We start from the raw sequence: 16,562 nt of genomic DNA, 5'->3' as shown, positions 1-16,562 counted from the left end.
GCCTAGTTTTAAGTAAAATATAAGTTGTTTGGGAGCAATGCAACCAACTATTGTGATATTACCAACAGTTGTTTATCCGTGACAATGTTATGAGTTCCATTTTTAATATGTGTTTTGTTGTACGTATGGGCCACCGTACTTCAAAATCAGCCATTCATTTTCTCCCGGAAGTGTGAAAAGTTATGTCCCTTGATTCTTCTGCCAATAGTGAATTCTAATCGCTGTTGTCAGAGAGATGGAGAGAGAGAAAAAATGGAAGGAGAGAGAAGGAAGAACAGAGAGAGAGAGAGAGAGAGAGAGAGAGAGAGAGTAAAAGTAAAAGAAGGACAAAAGGAAATAGTAAAAGAGCAATACTCCCACCACCACATATGTCTCCACTGCGGACGATGTTATTGCAGTTTTCCCATCGAACGAATGCTGTCCAATGAAGACCATACAAATTGACGAAGTTACCGGCATCTGGTCCTACTTGCAAACGGTAAGAAAGTGGAAATTATCACGGCACAAATATTTTCATCTTTTTTGGTTTAAAATTTATATATGTGTGTGTGTTTCAGTAAGTCATGCTATTTGCTATTGTGTTGTGAAAACAGTTTACAATGTTTGTGCATGAAACTTTTTAAGTTAGAAAAGGCTTTGCAGTTGCACTAAAAACAATTTTGATATTTAAACAAGTGCCACCTCTAAAAAAAAAAAAAAAGACTATATTATTGAAAACAACAATCGCTAAGTGTACCTATTTACTATGCCTCCCCACGGGACAGAGTTAGACACCAGGGTCGTTTTTTAACACAACAATCGTTAAGTGTATTTGTTTTGATGCTGCAGCTGCACTGCTGCACTATCTGCAGCCGGTGGATAATAAGTCCTTCTAGACTGAGGCAATTTTTATTTTCATTCCAATCTAGAATGCCCGCTTTCGCTTTGGATACAATTACTTAACAACAGTCGCTACAATTTCATTCTCTTAACGGAAAATTCAGGTGTTGTCGTCTCTACCGGTGGTTTTGCCACGCCCTCCCTCGCACACCAACTCGGATCTAGGTCTCTGCATAGTGCACGCACGCACAGCATGTATCCGCCCCTTTAAAGTTTTTTTTTTTTTTTTAATTTTTGGACTTGCTTCCCCTCTTACAAGGACAGGCACAATGAATGGGGGGGGGGCGACCATGTGGCAGATATTACTGGGTTTCATGATACAATCTCTAGCAGTGCAAACAAGAAAACAAATCTCTCAAAATCGAGGCGTCGAGATAAATAAAATCCACAATATTCGAAAGATATATCAATAATAAATGATAATAAAAATGTTTTTAGCTTTAACACTTTACTGCAGTTTCATAATATCACCGATCATTAGAAGTTAAGTGTATTCAATTGGCATCAATTCGAGTTACTCCTCCTCTGATGATCGGTGATATTGTGAAACTGCAGTAAAGTGTTAAAGCTAAATGCGTGTTTATATATATATATATATATATATATATATATATATATATATATATATATATATATATATATATTGAAAGTGATTCATTCATTTCCTCGATCTCCTTCAAAACGTAAACAGCAGGTGCGAAAAAACAACACACTTAATAACCAAAACATAAATCCAAGGTTATGTACGGTTTCAGCGTCCGAAATGATATTTTCAAAAGTTCAAATCTTTTTCATTATTATTCGCTTTGTAGTTTCAAATTATTTATTGCAAAGATGCTTTGAAAATAAGTTAATTAAACATCAATTCTTATTAACAATTGTTTTTTTTTTGTACACATGCGCGCGCGTGTGTGTGTCAATGCTCATCTTTAAAAAATCCAAAACATGTCTTCAGCGTTGTTGATTAAAATCACATAAATAAGGTTAAATGGCATAACGTCCACTGAACGTAACTTCCGTTTTTGTAAGTTTAAAATTAATTATTTTGTATATATTTTTCTTATTAAAATAAACAACTTTTAAAATCTAAAAACTTTTAAATAGAACAATTGGTTTAAAACTTGCGGAAGTTTTGTTCAAATAACTAATAAATTTGTAGATTAACATCCCCAGCTAAATACCCCCCCCCCTAAAAAGTGGATTCTATTTTTTTTAAGCGATTACGTGTGAACACTCTGAAAAACATGGAGGGTTAAGTAGAATTTAGAGTGGAGGATCAATTTTAACGTAAAATGATGCTTTATTTCCCGACTATTCTAAAGTTTTAGAGTTGTTATTGCTAAACCCAAGTCCAAATAGTAAAATCGTAAAACAACACGTACTCGTCAATGTATCCCCCTCCCCCCTAAAAAGAAAATAAATGCACAAAATTTATCTCGCATAGCAAAAAAAAAAAGTTTAGTAAATTGCCTTAAAACGTTAGAATGGCCTGGAAATGAAGGATCATTTTATGTTAACGAGAAAATCCGATTAAAGAAGGAACAAAACAAAGTTAACACTTTACACACACAGGTTAATATCACAAGTGCATTTCAGAAGTTTTATCACCACACAAGCAGAAGGACCCGACGTATAAAGTCAACAGTACATGCTTTGATACGAAAGGTCCACGTTTGAAATAAATGTTTCTTTTTACAACACAATTGAACCATGATACTTGACTTTTGCATTTTTAACTTTAATTCAAGCTATATGTAAAAAATAATTTTTTATAAAATCTACAGTAGGTTCTCTTCAGTGCAAGGTAGACTACTATGTATTATGGACTAAGTCACTTCGGGAAGACATAGCTTCCTCCTGGTTCCTGGTATACTACAGTGAGTCCCTGACTAGAGCTAGCAATCAATTAATTTGGTTGAAAAATTATGAATTTCACCAATTTCAATAACCATAAAAGTATTGGAAGCATAAAATATTCGTTGATCTTTATTCAGTCCCAGGCAACGTCGAGTCACCCTACTAGTTTACGAATAATCAAACTTTTAAGACTATTAAAATAAAAAAAATACTAATTATTTTCATTGCATTAAAATATTTCGTCTCTAATAATATGTAAACCGATCCATTTTCTTTAATATTGCTATAAAAAAACAAACCTATTAATTTGCAAGTTTTCACATTATTCTACTTTCAATAGAAATAACGAAACGACTTCCTCCTCTCCTACGATTTGTAAAAGTAGAACAACTATTGATTTCCATCAGCAAGAAAATATTTAAACTTCGTTATTCGTTTCAATCTAATAAGAAATAAGTAAAACGTCAAAAACTCACATTCTTTTAAAATCAATTTCATTTTAGAATTGACAATAAGAAAAGAGAACTGTTTGGTTTATTCATTTGGAGTATATTTGACAAATATCTCTATGGGAGGTCTCATTTTACTTCAGTGGAAGTCCTCAGAAATCAAGGGGCCCCTTTCCTGGGGTTAATACTTGATTTCTATATGAGATACATATTCTATTAAAGTTCTCAATTGCCTCTCAAACACCAAGTTAGTAAATAAGTTGGGAGCATAATTTCCTTTAAAGTTGGATATATTTATATTTTATGTACCAAATTCATTCCTAATTAACTGATCATTATGAATTTTGGAACAAAACTGCTAGATGTAAGGGATCCGAATGTGGACTATATTTAATTTATGCAAAGTGGATTCAAGCCCTCCATGAAAATTCATATATCTGACTTTTGTGAAATTTTAACAATAGCTATTACATATCGGTTAAGAAACATTTCCAAATTTCATTTTTTTTTTTTTTTTTTTTTTTAGAGTATTTTTAAAGAGTTTATATGCCAGCTGTTCTTGTAATGAAACCACTGGAATAAGAAGCAGTATCATAACAAGGTATGAAGACCACTAGACTAATAAGTTAAACAAGCTGAAACAAAAGAAGCAGGAAATAGATCAGGCAATTCTAATGAATACATGCCATCATAGTATTTATAGAAAAGACTAGCAATATCGCTCCTAGAACTTTATCAAAAAATGGGGCAGAAATTCACGAGCCAAAATATAACAACAGTACTCCATAGTGTGATAGTATATTGTAGAGATAGAGAATAGCTTCAAGTGTGAGAAAGTGTTCGGGATGGAGAGAACCAGCTTTATGACAATCAGAAAGAACAATGGAGCTAATGTAAGAAACATTTGATGAGAAATAAAAGCCAAGAAGTTTCAGAACAGAGCTATCATTAAAAAAAAACTCTGGAAGAAAAGGAACATGACTATGATTGAAAAACACTGGTTGACTTTTAACAGAAACAAATGAAATAAGCTAGGTAGGGACATGTTAGGCAATAAACAAACATTTTTTTTTTCAGGGTAAAGGTAATGTCTGTGACTGCAAACTTAGGAATTATCAGAACTACACTTCAGTTTCTGATCAACACAGCCACTGTTGAACTGATTTACAAAGTATACTTTAGTTTTTTTTTTTTTTTAAATATATATATATACAGTAAAAAGAAAAGACCCCAAACACACTTATTTGTATACCTAATTTGCATTGGTGTTATTCATTTGTAATTTTATGGTTCTATTTTCATATGTATAATGGAATAGTTTTGTGAATAATACAAATAATTCATTAAAGTGATTTTATAAAAAATAATCGAAACCATTTTCATTATTTTTTAAAAGAGGCATGCAAAATTAAAATAAAAAAATAATCGAAACCATTTTCATTATTTTTTAAAAGGAGGCATGCAAAATTAAAATAAAAAAATAATCGAAACCATTTTCATTATTTTTTAAAAAAGGCATGCAAAATTAAAATAAAAAAATAATCGAAACCATTTTCATTATTTTTTAAAAGAGGCATGCAAAATTAAAATAAAAAAATAATCGAAACCATTTTCATTATTTTTTAAAAGAGGCATGCAAAATTAAAATAAAAAAATAATCGAAACCATTTTCATTATTTTTTAAAAAAGGCATGCAAAATTAAAATAAAAAAATAATCGAAACCATTTTCATTATTTTTTAAAAGAGGCATGCAAAATTAAAATAAAAAAATAATCGAAACCATTTTCATTATTTTTTAAAAGGAGGCATGCAAAATTAAAATAAAAATAAAAAAATAATCGAAACCCTTTTCATTATTTTTTAAAAGAGGCATGCAAAATTAAAATAAAAATAAAAAAAATAATCGAAACCATTTTCATTATTTTTTAAAAGGAGGCATGCAAAATTAAAATAAAAATAAAAAAAATAATCGAAACCATTTTCATTATTTTTTAAAAGGAGGCATGCAAAATTAAAATAAAAATAAAAAAATAATCGAAACCATTTTCATTATTTTTTAAAAGAGGCATGCAAAATTAAAATAAAAATAAAAAAAATAATCGAAACCATTTTCATTATTTTTTAAAAGAGGCATGCAAAATTAAAATAAAAAAAAAAAAATAATCGAAACCATTTTCATTATTTTTTAAAAGAGGCATGCAAAATTAAAATAAAAATAAAAAAAATAATCGAAACCATTTTCATTATTTTTTAAGAGGCATGCAAAATTAAAATAAAAATAATCGAAAGCATTTTCATTATTTTTTAAAAGAGGCATGCAAAATTAAAATAAAAATAATCGAAAGCATTTTCATTATTTTTTAAAGGAGGCATGCAAAATAAAAATAAAAAAATAATCGAAACCATTTTCATTATTTTTTTAAAAGAGGCATGCAAAATTAAAATAAAAAAATAATCGAAACCATTTTCATTATTTTTTAAAAGAGGCATGCAAAATTAAAATAAAAATAAAAAATAATCGAAACCATTTTCATTATTTTTTAAAAATTGCATGCAAAATTAAAATAAAAATAAAAAAATAATCGAAACCATTTTTATTATTTTTTAAAAAAGGCATGCAAAATTAAAATTAAAATAAAAAATAATCGAAACCACTTTCATTATTTTAAAGAGGCATGCAAAATTAAAATAAAAATAGAAAAAATAATCGAAACCATTTTTATTTTTTTTTTTTAAAAGGCATGCAAAATTAAAATAAAAAATAATCAAAACCATTTTTATTATTTTTTAAAAGAGGCATGCAAAATTAAAATAAAAATAAAAAAATAATCGAAACCATTTTCATTATTTTTTAAAAGAGGCATGCAAAATTAAAATAAAAATGAAAAAATAATCGAAACCATTTTCATTATTTTTTAAAAGAGGCATGCAAAATTAAAATAAAAATAAAAAATAATCGAAACCATTTTCATTATTTTTTAAAAGAGGCATGCAAAATTAAAATAAAAATAAAAAATAATCGAAACCATTTTCATTATTTTTTAAAAGAGGCATGCAAAATTAAAATAAAAATAATAAAAATAATCGAAAGCATTTTCATTATTTTTTAAAAAAGGCATGCAAAATTAAAATTAAAATAAAAAAATAATCGAAACCATTTTTATTATTTTTTAAAAAAGGCATGCAAAATTAAAATTAAAATAAAAAAATAATCGAAACCACTTTCATTATTTTAAAGAGGCATGCAAAATTAAAATAAAAATAAAAAAATAATCGAAACCATTTTCATTATTTTTTAAAAGAGGCATGCAAAATTAAAATAAAAATGAAAAAATAATCGAAACCATTTTCATTATTTTTTAAAAGAGGCATGCAAAATTAAAATAAAAATAATAAAAATAATCGAAAGCATTTTCATTATTTTTTAAAAGAGGCATGCAAAATTAAAATAAAAATAAAAAAATAATCGAAACCATTTTCATTATTTTTTAAAAGAGGCATGCAAAATTAAAATAAAAATAAAAAATAATCGAAACCATTTTCATTATTTTTTAAAAGAGGCATGCAAAATTAAAATAAAAATAATAAAAATAATCGAAAGCATTTTCATTATTTTTTAAAAAAGGCATGCAAAATTAAAATTAAAATAAAAAAATAATCGAAACCATTTTTATTATTTTTTAAAAAAGGCATGCAAAATTAAAATTAAAATAAAAAATAATCGAAAGCATTTTCATTATTTTTTAAAAAAGGCATGCAAAATTAAAATTAAAATAAAAAAATAATCGAAACCATTTTTATTATTTTTTAAAAAAGGCATGCAAAATTAAAATTAAAATAAAAAAATAATCGAAACCACTTTCATTATTTTAAAGAGGCATGCAAAATTAAAATAAAAATAGAAAAAATAATCGAAACCATTTTCATTATTTTTTAAAAGAGGCATGCAAAATTAAAATAAAAAAATAATCGAAACCATTTTCATTATTTTTTAAAAAAGGCATGCAAAATTAAAATAAAAAAATAATCGAAACCATTTTCATTATTTTTTAAAAGAGGCATGCAAAATTAAAATAAAAAAATAATCGAAAGCATTTTCATTATTTTTTAAAAGGAGGCATGCAAAATTAAAATAAAAATAAAAAAATAATCGAAACCATTTTCATTATTTTTTAAAAGAGGCATGCAAAATTAAAATAAAAATAAAAAAAATAATCGAAACCATTTTCATTATTTTTTAAAAGAGGCATGCAAAATTAAAATAAAAAAATAATCGAAACCATTTTCATTATTTTTTAAAAGAGGCATGCAAAATTAAAATAAAAATAAAAAAATAATCGAAACCATTTTCATTATTTTTTAAAAGAGGCATGCAAAATTAAAATAAAAATAAAAAATAATCGAAACCATTTTCATTATTTTTTAAAAGAGGCATGCAAAATAAAAATAAAAATAAAAAAATAATCGAAACCATTTTCATTATTTTTTAAAAGAGGCATGCAAAATTAAAATAAAAATAAAAAAAATAATCGAAACCATTTTCATTATTTTTTAAAAGAGGCATGCAAAATTAAAATAAAAAAAAAAAAATAATCGAAACCATTTTCATTATTTTTTAAAAGAGGCATGCAAAATTAAAATAAAAATAAAAAAAATAATCGAAACCATTTTCATTATTTTTTAAGAGGCATGCAAAATTAAAATAAAAATAATCGAAAGCATTTTCATTATTTTTTAAAAGACGCATGCAAAATTAAAATAAAAATAAAAAAATAATCGAAAGCATTTTCATTATTTTTTAAAAGAGGCATGCAAAATTAAAATAAAAATAATCGAAAGCATTTTCATTATTTTTTAAAAGAGGCATGCAAAATAAAAATAAAAAAATAATCGAAACCATTTTCATTATTTTTTTAAAAGAGGCATGCAAAATAAAAATAAAAAAATAATCGAAACCATTTTCATTATTTTTTTAAAAGAGGCATGCAAAATAAAAATAAAAAAATAATCGAAACCATTTTCATTATTTTTTTAAAAGAGGCATGCAAAATAAAAATAAAAAAATAATCGAAACCATTTTCATTATTTTTTTAAAAGAGGCATGCAAAATAAAAATAAAAAATAATCGTAACCATTTTCATTATTTTTTAAAAGAGGCATGCAAAATAAAAATAAAAAAATAATCGAAACCATTTTCATTATTTTTTTAAAAGAGGCATGCTAAATTAAAATAAAAATAAAAAATAATCGAAAGCATTTTCATTATTTTTTAAAAAAGGCATGCAAAATTAAAATAAAAATAAAAAAATAATCGAAACCATTTTTATTATTTTTTAAAAAAGGCATGCAAAATTAAAATTAAAATAAAAAATAATCGAAACCACTTTCATTATTTTAAAGAGGCATGCAAAATTAAAATAAAAATAGAAAAAATAATCGAAACCATTTTTATTTTTTTTTTTAAAAAAGGCATGCAAAATTAAAATAAAAAATAATCAAAACCATTTTTATTTTTTAAAAGAGGCATGCAAAATTAAAATAAAAATAAAAAAATAATCGAAACCATTTTCATTATTTTTTAAAAGAGGCATGCAAAATTAAAATTAAAATAAAAAAATAATCGAAACCATTTTCATTATTTTTTAAAAGAGGCATGCAAAATTAAAATAAAAATAATAAAAATAATCGAAACCATTTTCATTATTTTTTAAAAAAGGCATGCAAAATTAAAATAAAAATAAAAAAATAATCGAAACCATTTTCATTATTTTTTAAAAGAGGCATGCAAAATTAAAATAAAAATAAAAAAATAATCGAAACCATTTTCATTATTTTTTAAAAGAGGCATGCAAAATTAAAATAAAAATAAAAAAAATAATCGAAACCATTTTCATTATTTTTTAAAAGAGGCATGCAAAAATAAAATAAAATAAAAAAAATAATCGAAACCATTTTCATTATTTTTTAAAAGAGGCATGCAAAATTAAAATAAAAATAAAAAAAATAATCGAAACCATTTTCATTATTTTTTAAGAGGCATGCAAAATTAAAATAAAAATAATCGAAAGCATTTTCATTATTTTTTAAAAGAGGCATGCAAAATTAAAATAAAAAAAAAAAATAATCGAAACCATTTTCATTATTTTTTAAAAGAGGCATGCAAAATTAAAATAAAAATAATCGAAAGCATTTTCATTATTTTTTAAAGGAGGCATGCAAAATAAAAATAAAAAAAATAATCGAAACCATTTTCATTATTTTTTTAAAAGAGGCATGCAAAATTAAAATAAAAATAAAAAATAATCGAAAGCATTTTCATTATTTTTTAAAAAAGGCATGCAAAATTAAAATAAAAATAAAAAAATAATCGAAACCATTTTTATTATTTTTTAAAAAAGGCATGCAAAATTAAAATTAAAATAAAAAATAATCGAAACCACTTTCATTATTTTAAAGAGGCATGCAAAATTAAAATAAAAATAGAAAAAATAATCGAAACCATTTTTATTTTTTTTTTTTAAAAAGGCATGCAAAATTAAAATAAAAAATAATCAAAACCATTTTTATTATTTTTTAAAAGAGGCATGCAAAATTAAAATAAAAATAAAAAAATAATCGAAACCATTTTCATTATTTTTTAAAAGAGGCATGCAAAATTAAAATAAAAATAAAAAAATAATCGAAACCATTTTCATTATTTTTTAAAAGAGGCATGCAAAATTAAAATAAAAATAATAAAAATAATCGAAACCATTTTCATTATTTTTTAAAAGAGGCATGCAAAATTAAAATAAAAATAAAAAAATAATCGAAAGCATTTTCATTATTTTTTAAAAGAGGCATGCAAAATTAAAATAAAAATAAAAAAAATAATCGAAACCATTTTCATTATTTTTTAAGAGGCATGCAAAATTAAAATAAAAATAATCGAAAGCATTTTCATTATTTTTTAAAAGAGGCATGCAAAATTAAAATAAAAAAAAAAAATAATCGAAACCATTTTCATTATTTTTTAAAAGAGGCATGCAAAATTAAAATAAAAATAATCGAAAGCATTTTCATTATTTTTTAAAGGAGGCATGCAAAATAAAAATAAAAAAAATAATCGAAACCATTTTCATTATTTTTTTAAAAGAGGCATGCAAAATTAAAATAAAAATAAAAAATAATCGAAAGCATTTTCATTATTTTTTAAAAAAGGCATGCAAAATTAAAATAAAAATAAAAAAATAATCGAAACCATTTTTATTATTTTTTAAAAAAGGCATGCAAAATTAAAATTAAAATAAAAAATAATCGAAACCACTTTCATTATTTTAAAGAGGCATGCAAAATTAAAATAAAAATAGAAAAAATAATCGAAACCATTTTTATTTTTTTTTTTTAAAAAGGCATGCAAAATTAAAATAAAAAATAATCAAAACCATTTTTATTATTTTTTAAAAGAGGCATGCAAAATTAAAATAAAAATAAAAAAATAATCGAAACCATTTTCATTATTTTTTAAAAGAGGCATGCAAAATTAAAATAAAAATAAAAAAATAATCGAAACCATTTTCATTATTTTTTAAAAGAGGCATGCAAAATTAAAATAAAAATAATAAAAATAATCGAAACCATTTTCATTATTTTTTAAAAGAGGCATGCAAAATTAAAATAAAAATAAAAAAATAATCGAAAGCATTTTCATTATTTTTTAAAAGAGGCATGCAAAATTAAAATTAAAATAAAAAATAATCGAAACCATTTTCATTATTTTTTAAAAGAGGCATGCAAAATTAAAATAAAAATAAAAAAATAATCGAAACCATTTTCATTATTTTTTAAAAGAGGCATGCAAAATTAAAATAAAAATAATAAAAATAATCGAAAGCATTTTCATTATTTTTTAAAAAAGGCATGCAAAATTAAAATTAAAATAAAAAAATAATCGAAACCTTTTTTATTATTTTTTAAAAAAGGCATGCAAAATTAAAATTAAAATAAAAATAAAAAATAATCGAAACCATTTTCATTATTTTTTAAAAAAGGCATGCAAAATTAAAATTAAAATAAAAAAATAATCGAAACCATTTTTATTATTTTTTAAAAAAGGCATGCAAAATTAAAATTAAAATAAAAAAATAATCGAAACCACTTTCATTATTTTAAAGAGGCATGCAAAATTAAAATAAAAATAGAAAAAATAATCGAAACCATTTTTATTTTTTTTTAAAAAAAAAGGCATGCAAAATTAAAATTAAAATAAAAAATAATCAAAACCATTTTTATTATTTTTTAAAAGAGGCATGCAAAATTAAAATAAAAATAAAAAAATAATCGAAAGCATTTTCATTATTTTTTAAAAGAGGCATGCAAAATTAAAATAAAAATAAAAAAATAATCGAAAGCATTTTCATTATTTTTTAAAAGAGGCATGCAAAATTAAAATTAAAATAAAAAAATAATCGAAACCATTTTTATTATTTTTTAAAAAAGGCATGCAAAATTAAAATTAAAAAAATAATCAAAATTAAAATAAGAAAAATAATCGAAACCATTTTTATTATTTTTTAAAAAGGCATGCAAAATTAAAATAAAAATAAAAAAATAATCGAAACCATTATTTTTTAAAAAAGGCATGCAAAATTAAAATACTTGTATGCATGTGTCCTTATTTACTCACTTGTGCACAAGGTCAAAGTTATGTACAGGTTTTATTTATAGATGGGAATTCAGCACCTGCAGAAGTAGCCTAATCTGTTCTATCAACATTCCATCACAGATGAGGGCAATAAACCTACCTTCTCCCTCTAAAGGGAGAGTGTAATGCCAAGGAAGATAAACCCTCTGATACTAAACAGATGGTGCAAAGGCTAAATAAAATGTTAGTGCTTATAGAAATCAACCTCTATTGGCTTGGTGGAAACAGCAGAAAGGCGATAACACAAAATGAAACTCATACTTTTAAAATGGAAAAAAAAACGCTTGTTGATATATTTACATTGTTGTGTTTTATTCTAAGTGGGGATGTTTGTTCACATTACATTTAAATTTTCACATGTTAGGTATACACTCTTTCAAAAGAATATAGTATGTCTTTGTAAATCAATCCAACCGTGGCTTTGTTGCTGAGAGGATGAAGTGTAGTTCTGTTCAGTCTTAGGAAACAGGGAGCCAGGAGGGAGTTCCAAAGGCAAGTGGTTTCAAGAAAGAAGCTAATCTTTTGGCATCTAGGGACCTCTACAATGAAGGGGTGGGATTTTGCTGATTGACTACTTGGGAGTCGATCAGGGATATTTATGTTAAAGGGCATGAGGGCAGTAAGTTCATTGGAGCACATTCCATTAAACTACTTGTAAATTATGTATTGCAACAATAGGACACGGTCTGAAGCTTGGCAGATACTAAAGACTTTTGGGTGGGGAGGGATCCAAAGAAGGAGAGAAAAGTGCCTGGTGCACCAGCCCACATGTGACAACAATATTACGTGCATGGGCGGATGGTGACATTATAGAAATAGAGGATACTGGCAGGTAAGAGAATTTTTCCAGCTTGGTAGAGGAAGCCCACCTTCCTTGCTGTAGCCTTCATGTCTTCTATGTATTTGTTCCAAGTCATGTCAGCTGTTAATGTTAGCTGCAAGTAGAGTGCTATTAGCCATGGCAATTGGTTACTGAACATTTTTTCTATATTTGTTAAAGGAAAGCAGTTTTGTTTTGGTAGCATTAAATGTTACCATCTATTCCACTTCCAACTAGAAATCATTTTCTGAGGATTTAACCATTGCCATTAGCCATATGTGTGTGTTATTTTGTCCACATGTCGAGAATAGAGCATTGTGTCATCAGCGAATATACCCAACTTGGAATAAATTGCATCAGAGGTCATTCTCGAACTGGAGAGCAGTAAAATGCTAAAGGGCAGTTAAGCAGTTTTTTTGTTTTTTTTTATGCTTAGGGTTGAGGGAAGTAATTGAGTACCTTGCCACTCTGGCTTAGGGTTAAGAGTTTTTTTTAGGCATGCCACTCAGCTTAGTGTTAAGGAATTAAAAAAAATAATTTTAGAGGACTTTCCACTTTAACTTAGAGTAAGTTGTAGCATTACGCCCCCCCCCTTCCCTGAAAGAACTGACAGAATTTGTCTCCTTTAAGCAGAATTCATTTTTTTTTTTTTTTTTTTTTTTTTTTTTAAATATCAAAAAATGTGGTTTAACAACAACTTCAAAATAGAGGATCATTTTGTGTTAAATTTATATGTGATCGCTTCTTCTAAATTTTAAAATAATTTATTTTTTCAGGGGTGTTCATTGCCTAAAATAAAAAATGAAAGTAGAATCTCATTTTTAGAGGGGTGGGGGGTGTTAATTCAACAAATTTCTTTTACTGAGCCATTATTGAAAACCAGTGAAACTAAGGAACAAAATTTGATTTTTCTTGTTTGTTTCTTCCCTTATGTTTTTATAATTCTGACAAAATTGATTAACAGTCCAGAATAATCTATTGTATGGTTAATGCTTCTGATCAAACTGTAATATAAAATGTCAACCTTAAAAGTTAAACAAAAACACTTTACAATAGTTCTGCTAGTAATATGATGGATAAATTAAAAGCAAAAAATGTGTGTGATATGGGTGTAATTTTTATTTATTTTGTAAAAACAATTTATTTTATTTAACAAACAATTAAAATTTGAAACAAAAAATTCAAATGCTATTTTTTATTGTTATTATTTCATTTTTGTTTTTGTCGTAGCAGATATGAACAAAGTAAGCACTCCCACCTTGTAAAATTTAATTCCTGATCTGTTTTTTTTATTCTTGAAAAAAAAATATCAGTTAAGAACCAAATTTTCAAATTATGGAAAAAAATTTTAAATTATTTGTTTAACGTTTCCATGTTTCTTTATCGTTTTGAACCATTTTCCATTTCCTTTCGAACGTTTGGCACTGAAAGGAAGGAAAGAGTCATATTTTTGGATTACCAAGGGTTAAAAATGACCCACCTTCCATAAGCAAACTACAAAAAAATCGAAATGAAAATGGTTAAACAAGGTAGGTCTTATGTACATAAGATATACATGACAAGCAAACCTATTTCCTCTCTAAACATTAAACTTTTTCGACATATTTCTTTTTTTATATATATAACCTGAACATTTGGTGTTTAAACAATAGAAATAAAAACAATTCAGCAATAAAAATCTTTTGCTTTTTAATGATATTTTAATACAGTATATAAAACCATGGTTCATAGTTTAATACGATAATAAAAAATTACTGCTTATCTTTGGTTTAAAAACTACATTTGATACTGTGATATCTTCCTTGGGCAGATAATTTTGCTTCTACTGGAAGAGGAAGTTTTTAGTGACTATCAAATTCATATGTGGTTTCCTGCTGCACATATATCGCAGTCAGAGGAGCTTACATACAGTGTCTAATATTTCCAAATAGTCACCCATCTGGTATTGACCACGATGAATATCAAACATCATTAACTTAGCTCATTTAACAAGAACTGGTGAGTCAATGTGATTATCATTTGTTTCAAGAAGAATAAAAAGCCTAGTACTTGACTTTAGTTTATAAATTTTAGTTTTGCAGTTCGCAAAACAATATAAAATATACATTTTTTTGTTTTTTCAATTAATGCAACCAGAAATAAAATGTTCATAATGAATGGCAGTTCAGAGTGTCTCAAAAACGTTTTAGGTGAAGGAAAAGTTGTGTCTGTAAGAAGAATTTGAGTAGACAGATCCATTTTGGTTGGTGCCATGTAAGTTTGCATGCAGCAATGGATATAAATGGAATAAAAATTGTAAAATTTTATATTGTATAAATATATATTATATAAATATATTAAATTGTATATTAGCATTCATCTACTTTATCAGAGAGTGTGTAAGTTGTGTGTATGTGCAGTTATTATGTTTAGTAGTTTCTGTTGCATCTGCTGAGACCTTTGATCTTAAAAACCTAAGCTGTATCGTGACATTTGCATGTGTGTTGAATCTAAAAGGAAAATACCAGAAAAGTAAGATGTGTGTTTGAGTTTTTATATTACACTTGAAATTCTGGCAGTGAATCTTTTTGTGTCAGTGGTTGGCTGCTGGAAATTGCTGGTTACAGATGATTTTGTCCAATCAAGTCAATATATGTCAAACCAATATGCACTGCTGCTGCTGCTTCCCATAAGGTCTAGTATATGCTTGAGCAAACAAAATAAAGTATTGCTACTGGCCTTTTTTTTTTTTAATTTTTCTTTCACTTTTTTCCCCTTTCATAAAAGCTGGAAACTACAGTAACCAATATAACTGTTTGCATAACTAAGTCAGTTGAATAGATTACAATTAATTCACAGAGCAATTCTGGGAGTCGATTGGTTTATATAAAATGCTTGTTACTAGAGTTCAATTATGAGTAGAAGATGCGTCCTCAACAGTCAGTTTGAACCTTTTTGAAGTTGGGTAGCCTTTCTTTTGTATTTTTTTTTTTACGTAGGCGTCACCACTTATCAAGGCCGATAGGCCACTCAAGGATAAGGGTTAAAGAGTGTAGAGTAGTCAAAAGGACAATATAGTAATCGATAGTAATGGAAGTTCGGTAAATTTGTTAAGTGGAACGGCTCATCAGAAACTTGTTCACGTTGGACTTGAAGACAACCATATTATAGACAACTGGAAAGCAGGAAAACGGAAGACAATTCCACAGGATTCTAAGAAAGAAGCTTTGATCATGGAATCTATGTTTAGGTTTAGGCACAGATAAAGAGTGGGGAAAATTATTGATAATATTTTCAGCTAGTCTAGTGTTTCTTGTGAAAGTTTGGCGAGGGGGGATCATAGATTGGAGCTCAGTCGAACACTTTCCATGAAAATAACGATAAAGCAGAGACAAACTCGCAACATCTCTTCTGTGAGATAGAGGTTGCAGCGAAGAGAAAAGGACATCTCCCACCAGGCCACGAAGTCTATTTTGAACCCTATCAAGGCAGAACAAGTCTTTTCTAGCAGCTCCTGCCCATATGTGGCAACAGTATTCCATCCTTGGACGTATCTGGCTCTTATATAGATAGAGAATTGCATCAGCAGTGAGATATCTACTGGATCGATAGCAGGATCCGACCATTTTTCCAGCGGCCTTGGCAACAGATTTGATGTACGTATTCCATTTAAGATCAGGAGTAAAGGTCAAACCCAGAAGCCTGTCAAAACTTGAGGCCTCCCCAAGACGAGAGCCATTCATTTTAATTGATGCCAGATGGGGATCAGAACGTTGATGATGTAAAGATAGAAGCTTGGTGTTAGATGCATTAAAAATAACCAGCCATTCCTTTCCCCATTGTACAACGTGATCAAGATCAGAGGAGAGAGAATCGGAGAGAACTTGGTCGTTT

The 16,562-nt window shown here is 26.3% G+C and overlaps 1 protein-coding gene across 2 annotated transcripts in view; it reads left to right on the top strand.

Moving 5' to 3' along the window:
* The first annotated feature begins 203 nt into the window (after positions 1 to 203).
* The window catches only part of LOC145296035 (transmembrane protein 18-like), a 70,907-nt gene continuing 54,548 nt past the window's right edge, over positions 204 to 16,562 (top strand). The window contains exon 1 of one of the 2 annotated variants that reach the window (XM_080142079.1): positions 204 to 478. In XM_080142079.1, the coding sequence (XP_079998205.1) occupies positions 425 to 478 (54 nt within the window). In that variant the 5' untranslated portion in view covers positions 204 to 424. Of the gene's footprint in view, positions 479 to 3,710; positions 3,787 to 16,562 lie in introns of those variants that run through there. The other variant, XM_080142080.1, reaches the window with a different exon arrangement.

This window comes from Euprymna scolopes, chromosome 16 (assembly GCF_053919585.1).
Source record: "Euprymna scolopes isolate OS-2025 chromosome 16, ASM5391958v1, whole genome shotgun sequence".
In the NCBI taxonomy this organism is placed as follows: domain Eukaryota; kingdom Metazoa; phylum Mollusca; class Cephalopoda; order Sepiida; family Sepiolidae; genus Euprymna; species Euprymna scolopes.
The sequence above is the reverse complement of the archived record's forward strand: the minus strand, read 5'-3'. Positions and strand labels throughout refer to the sequence as shown.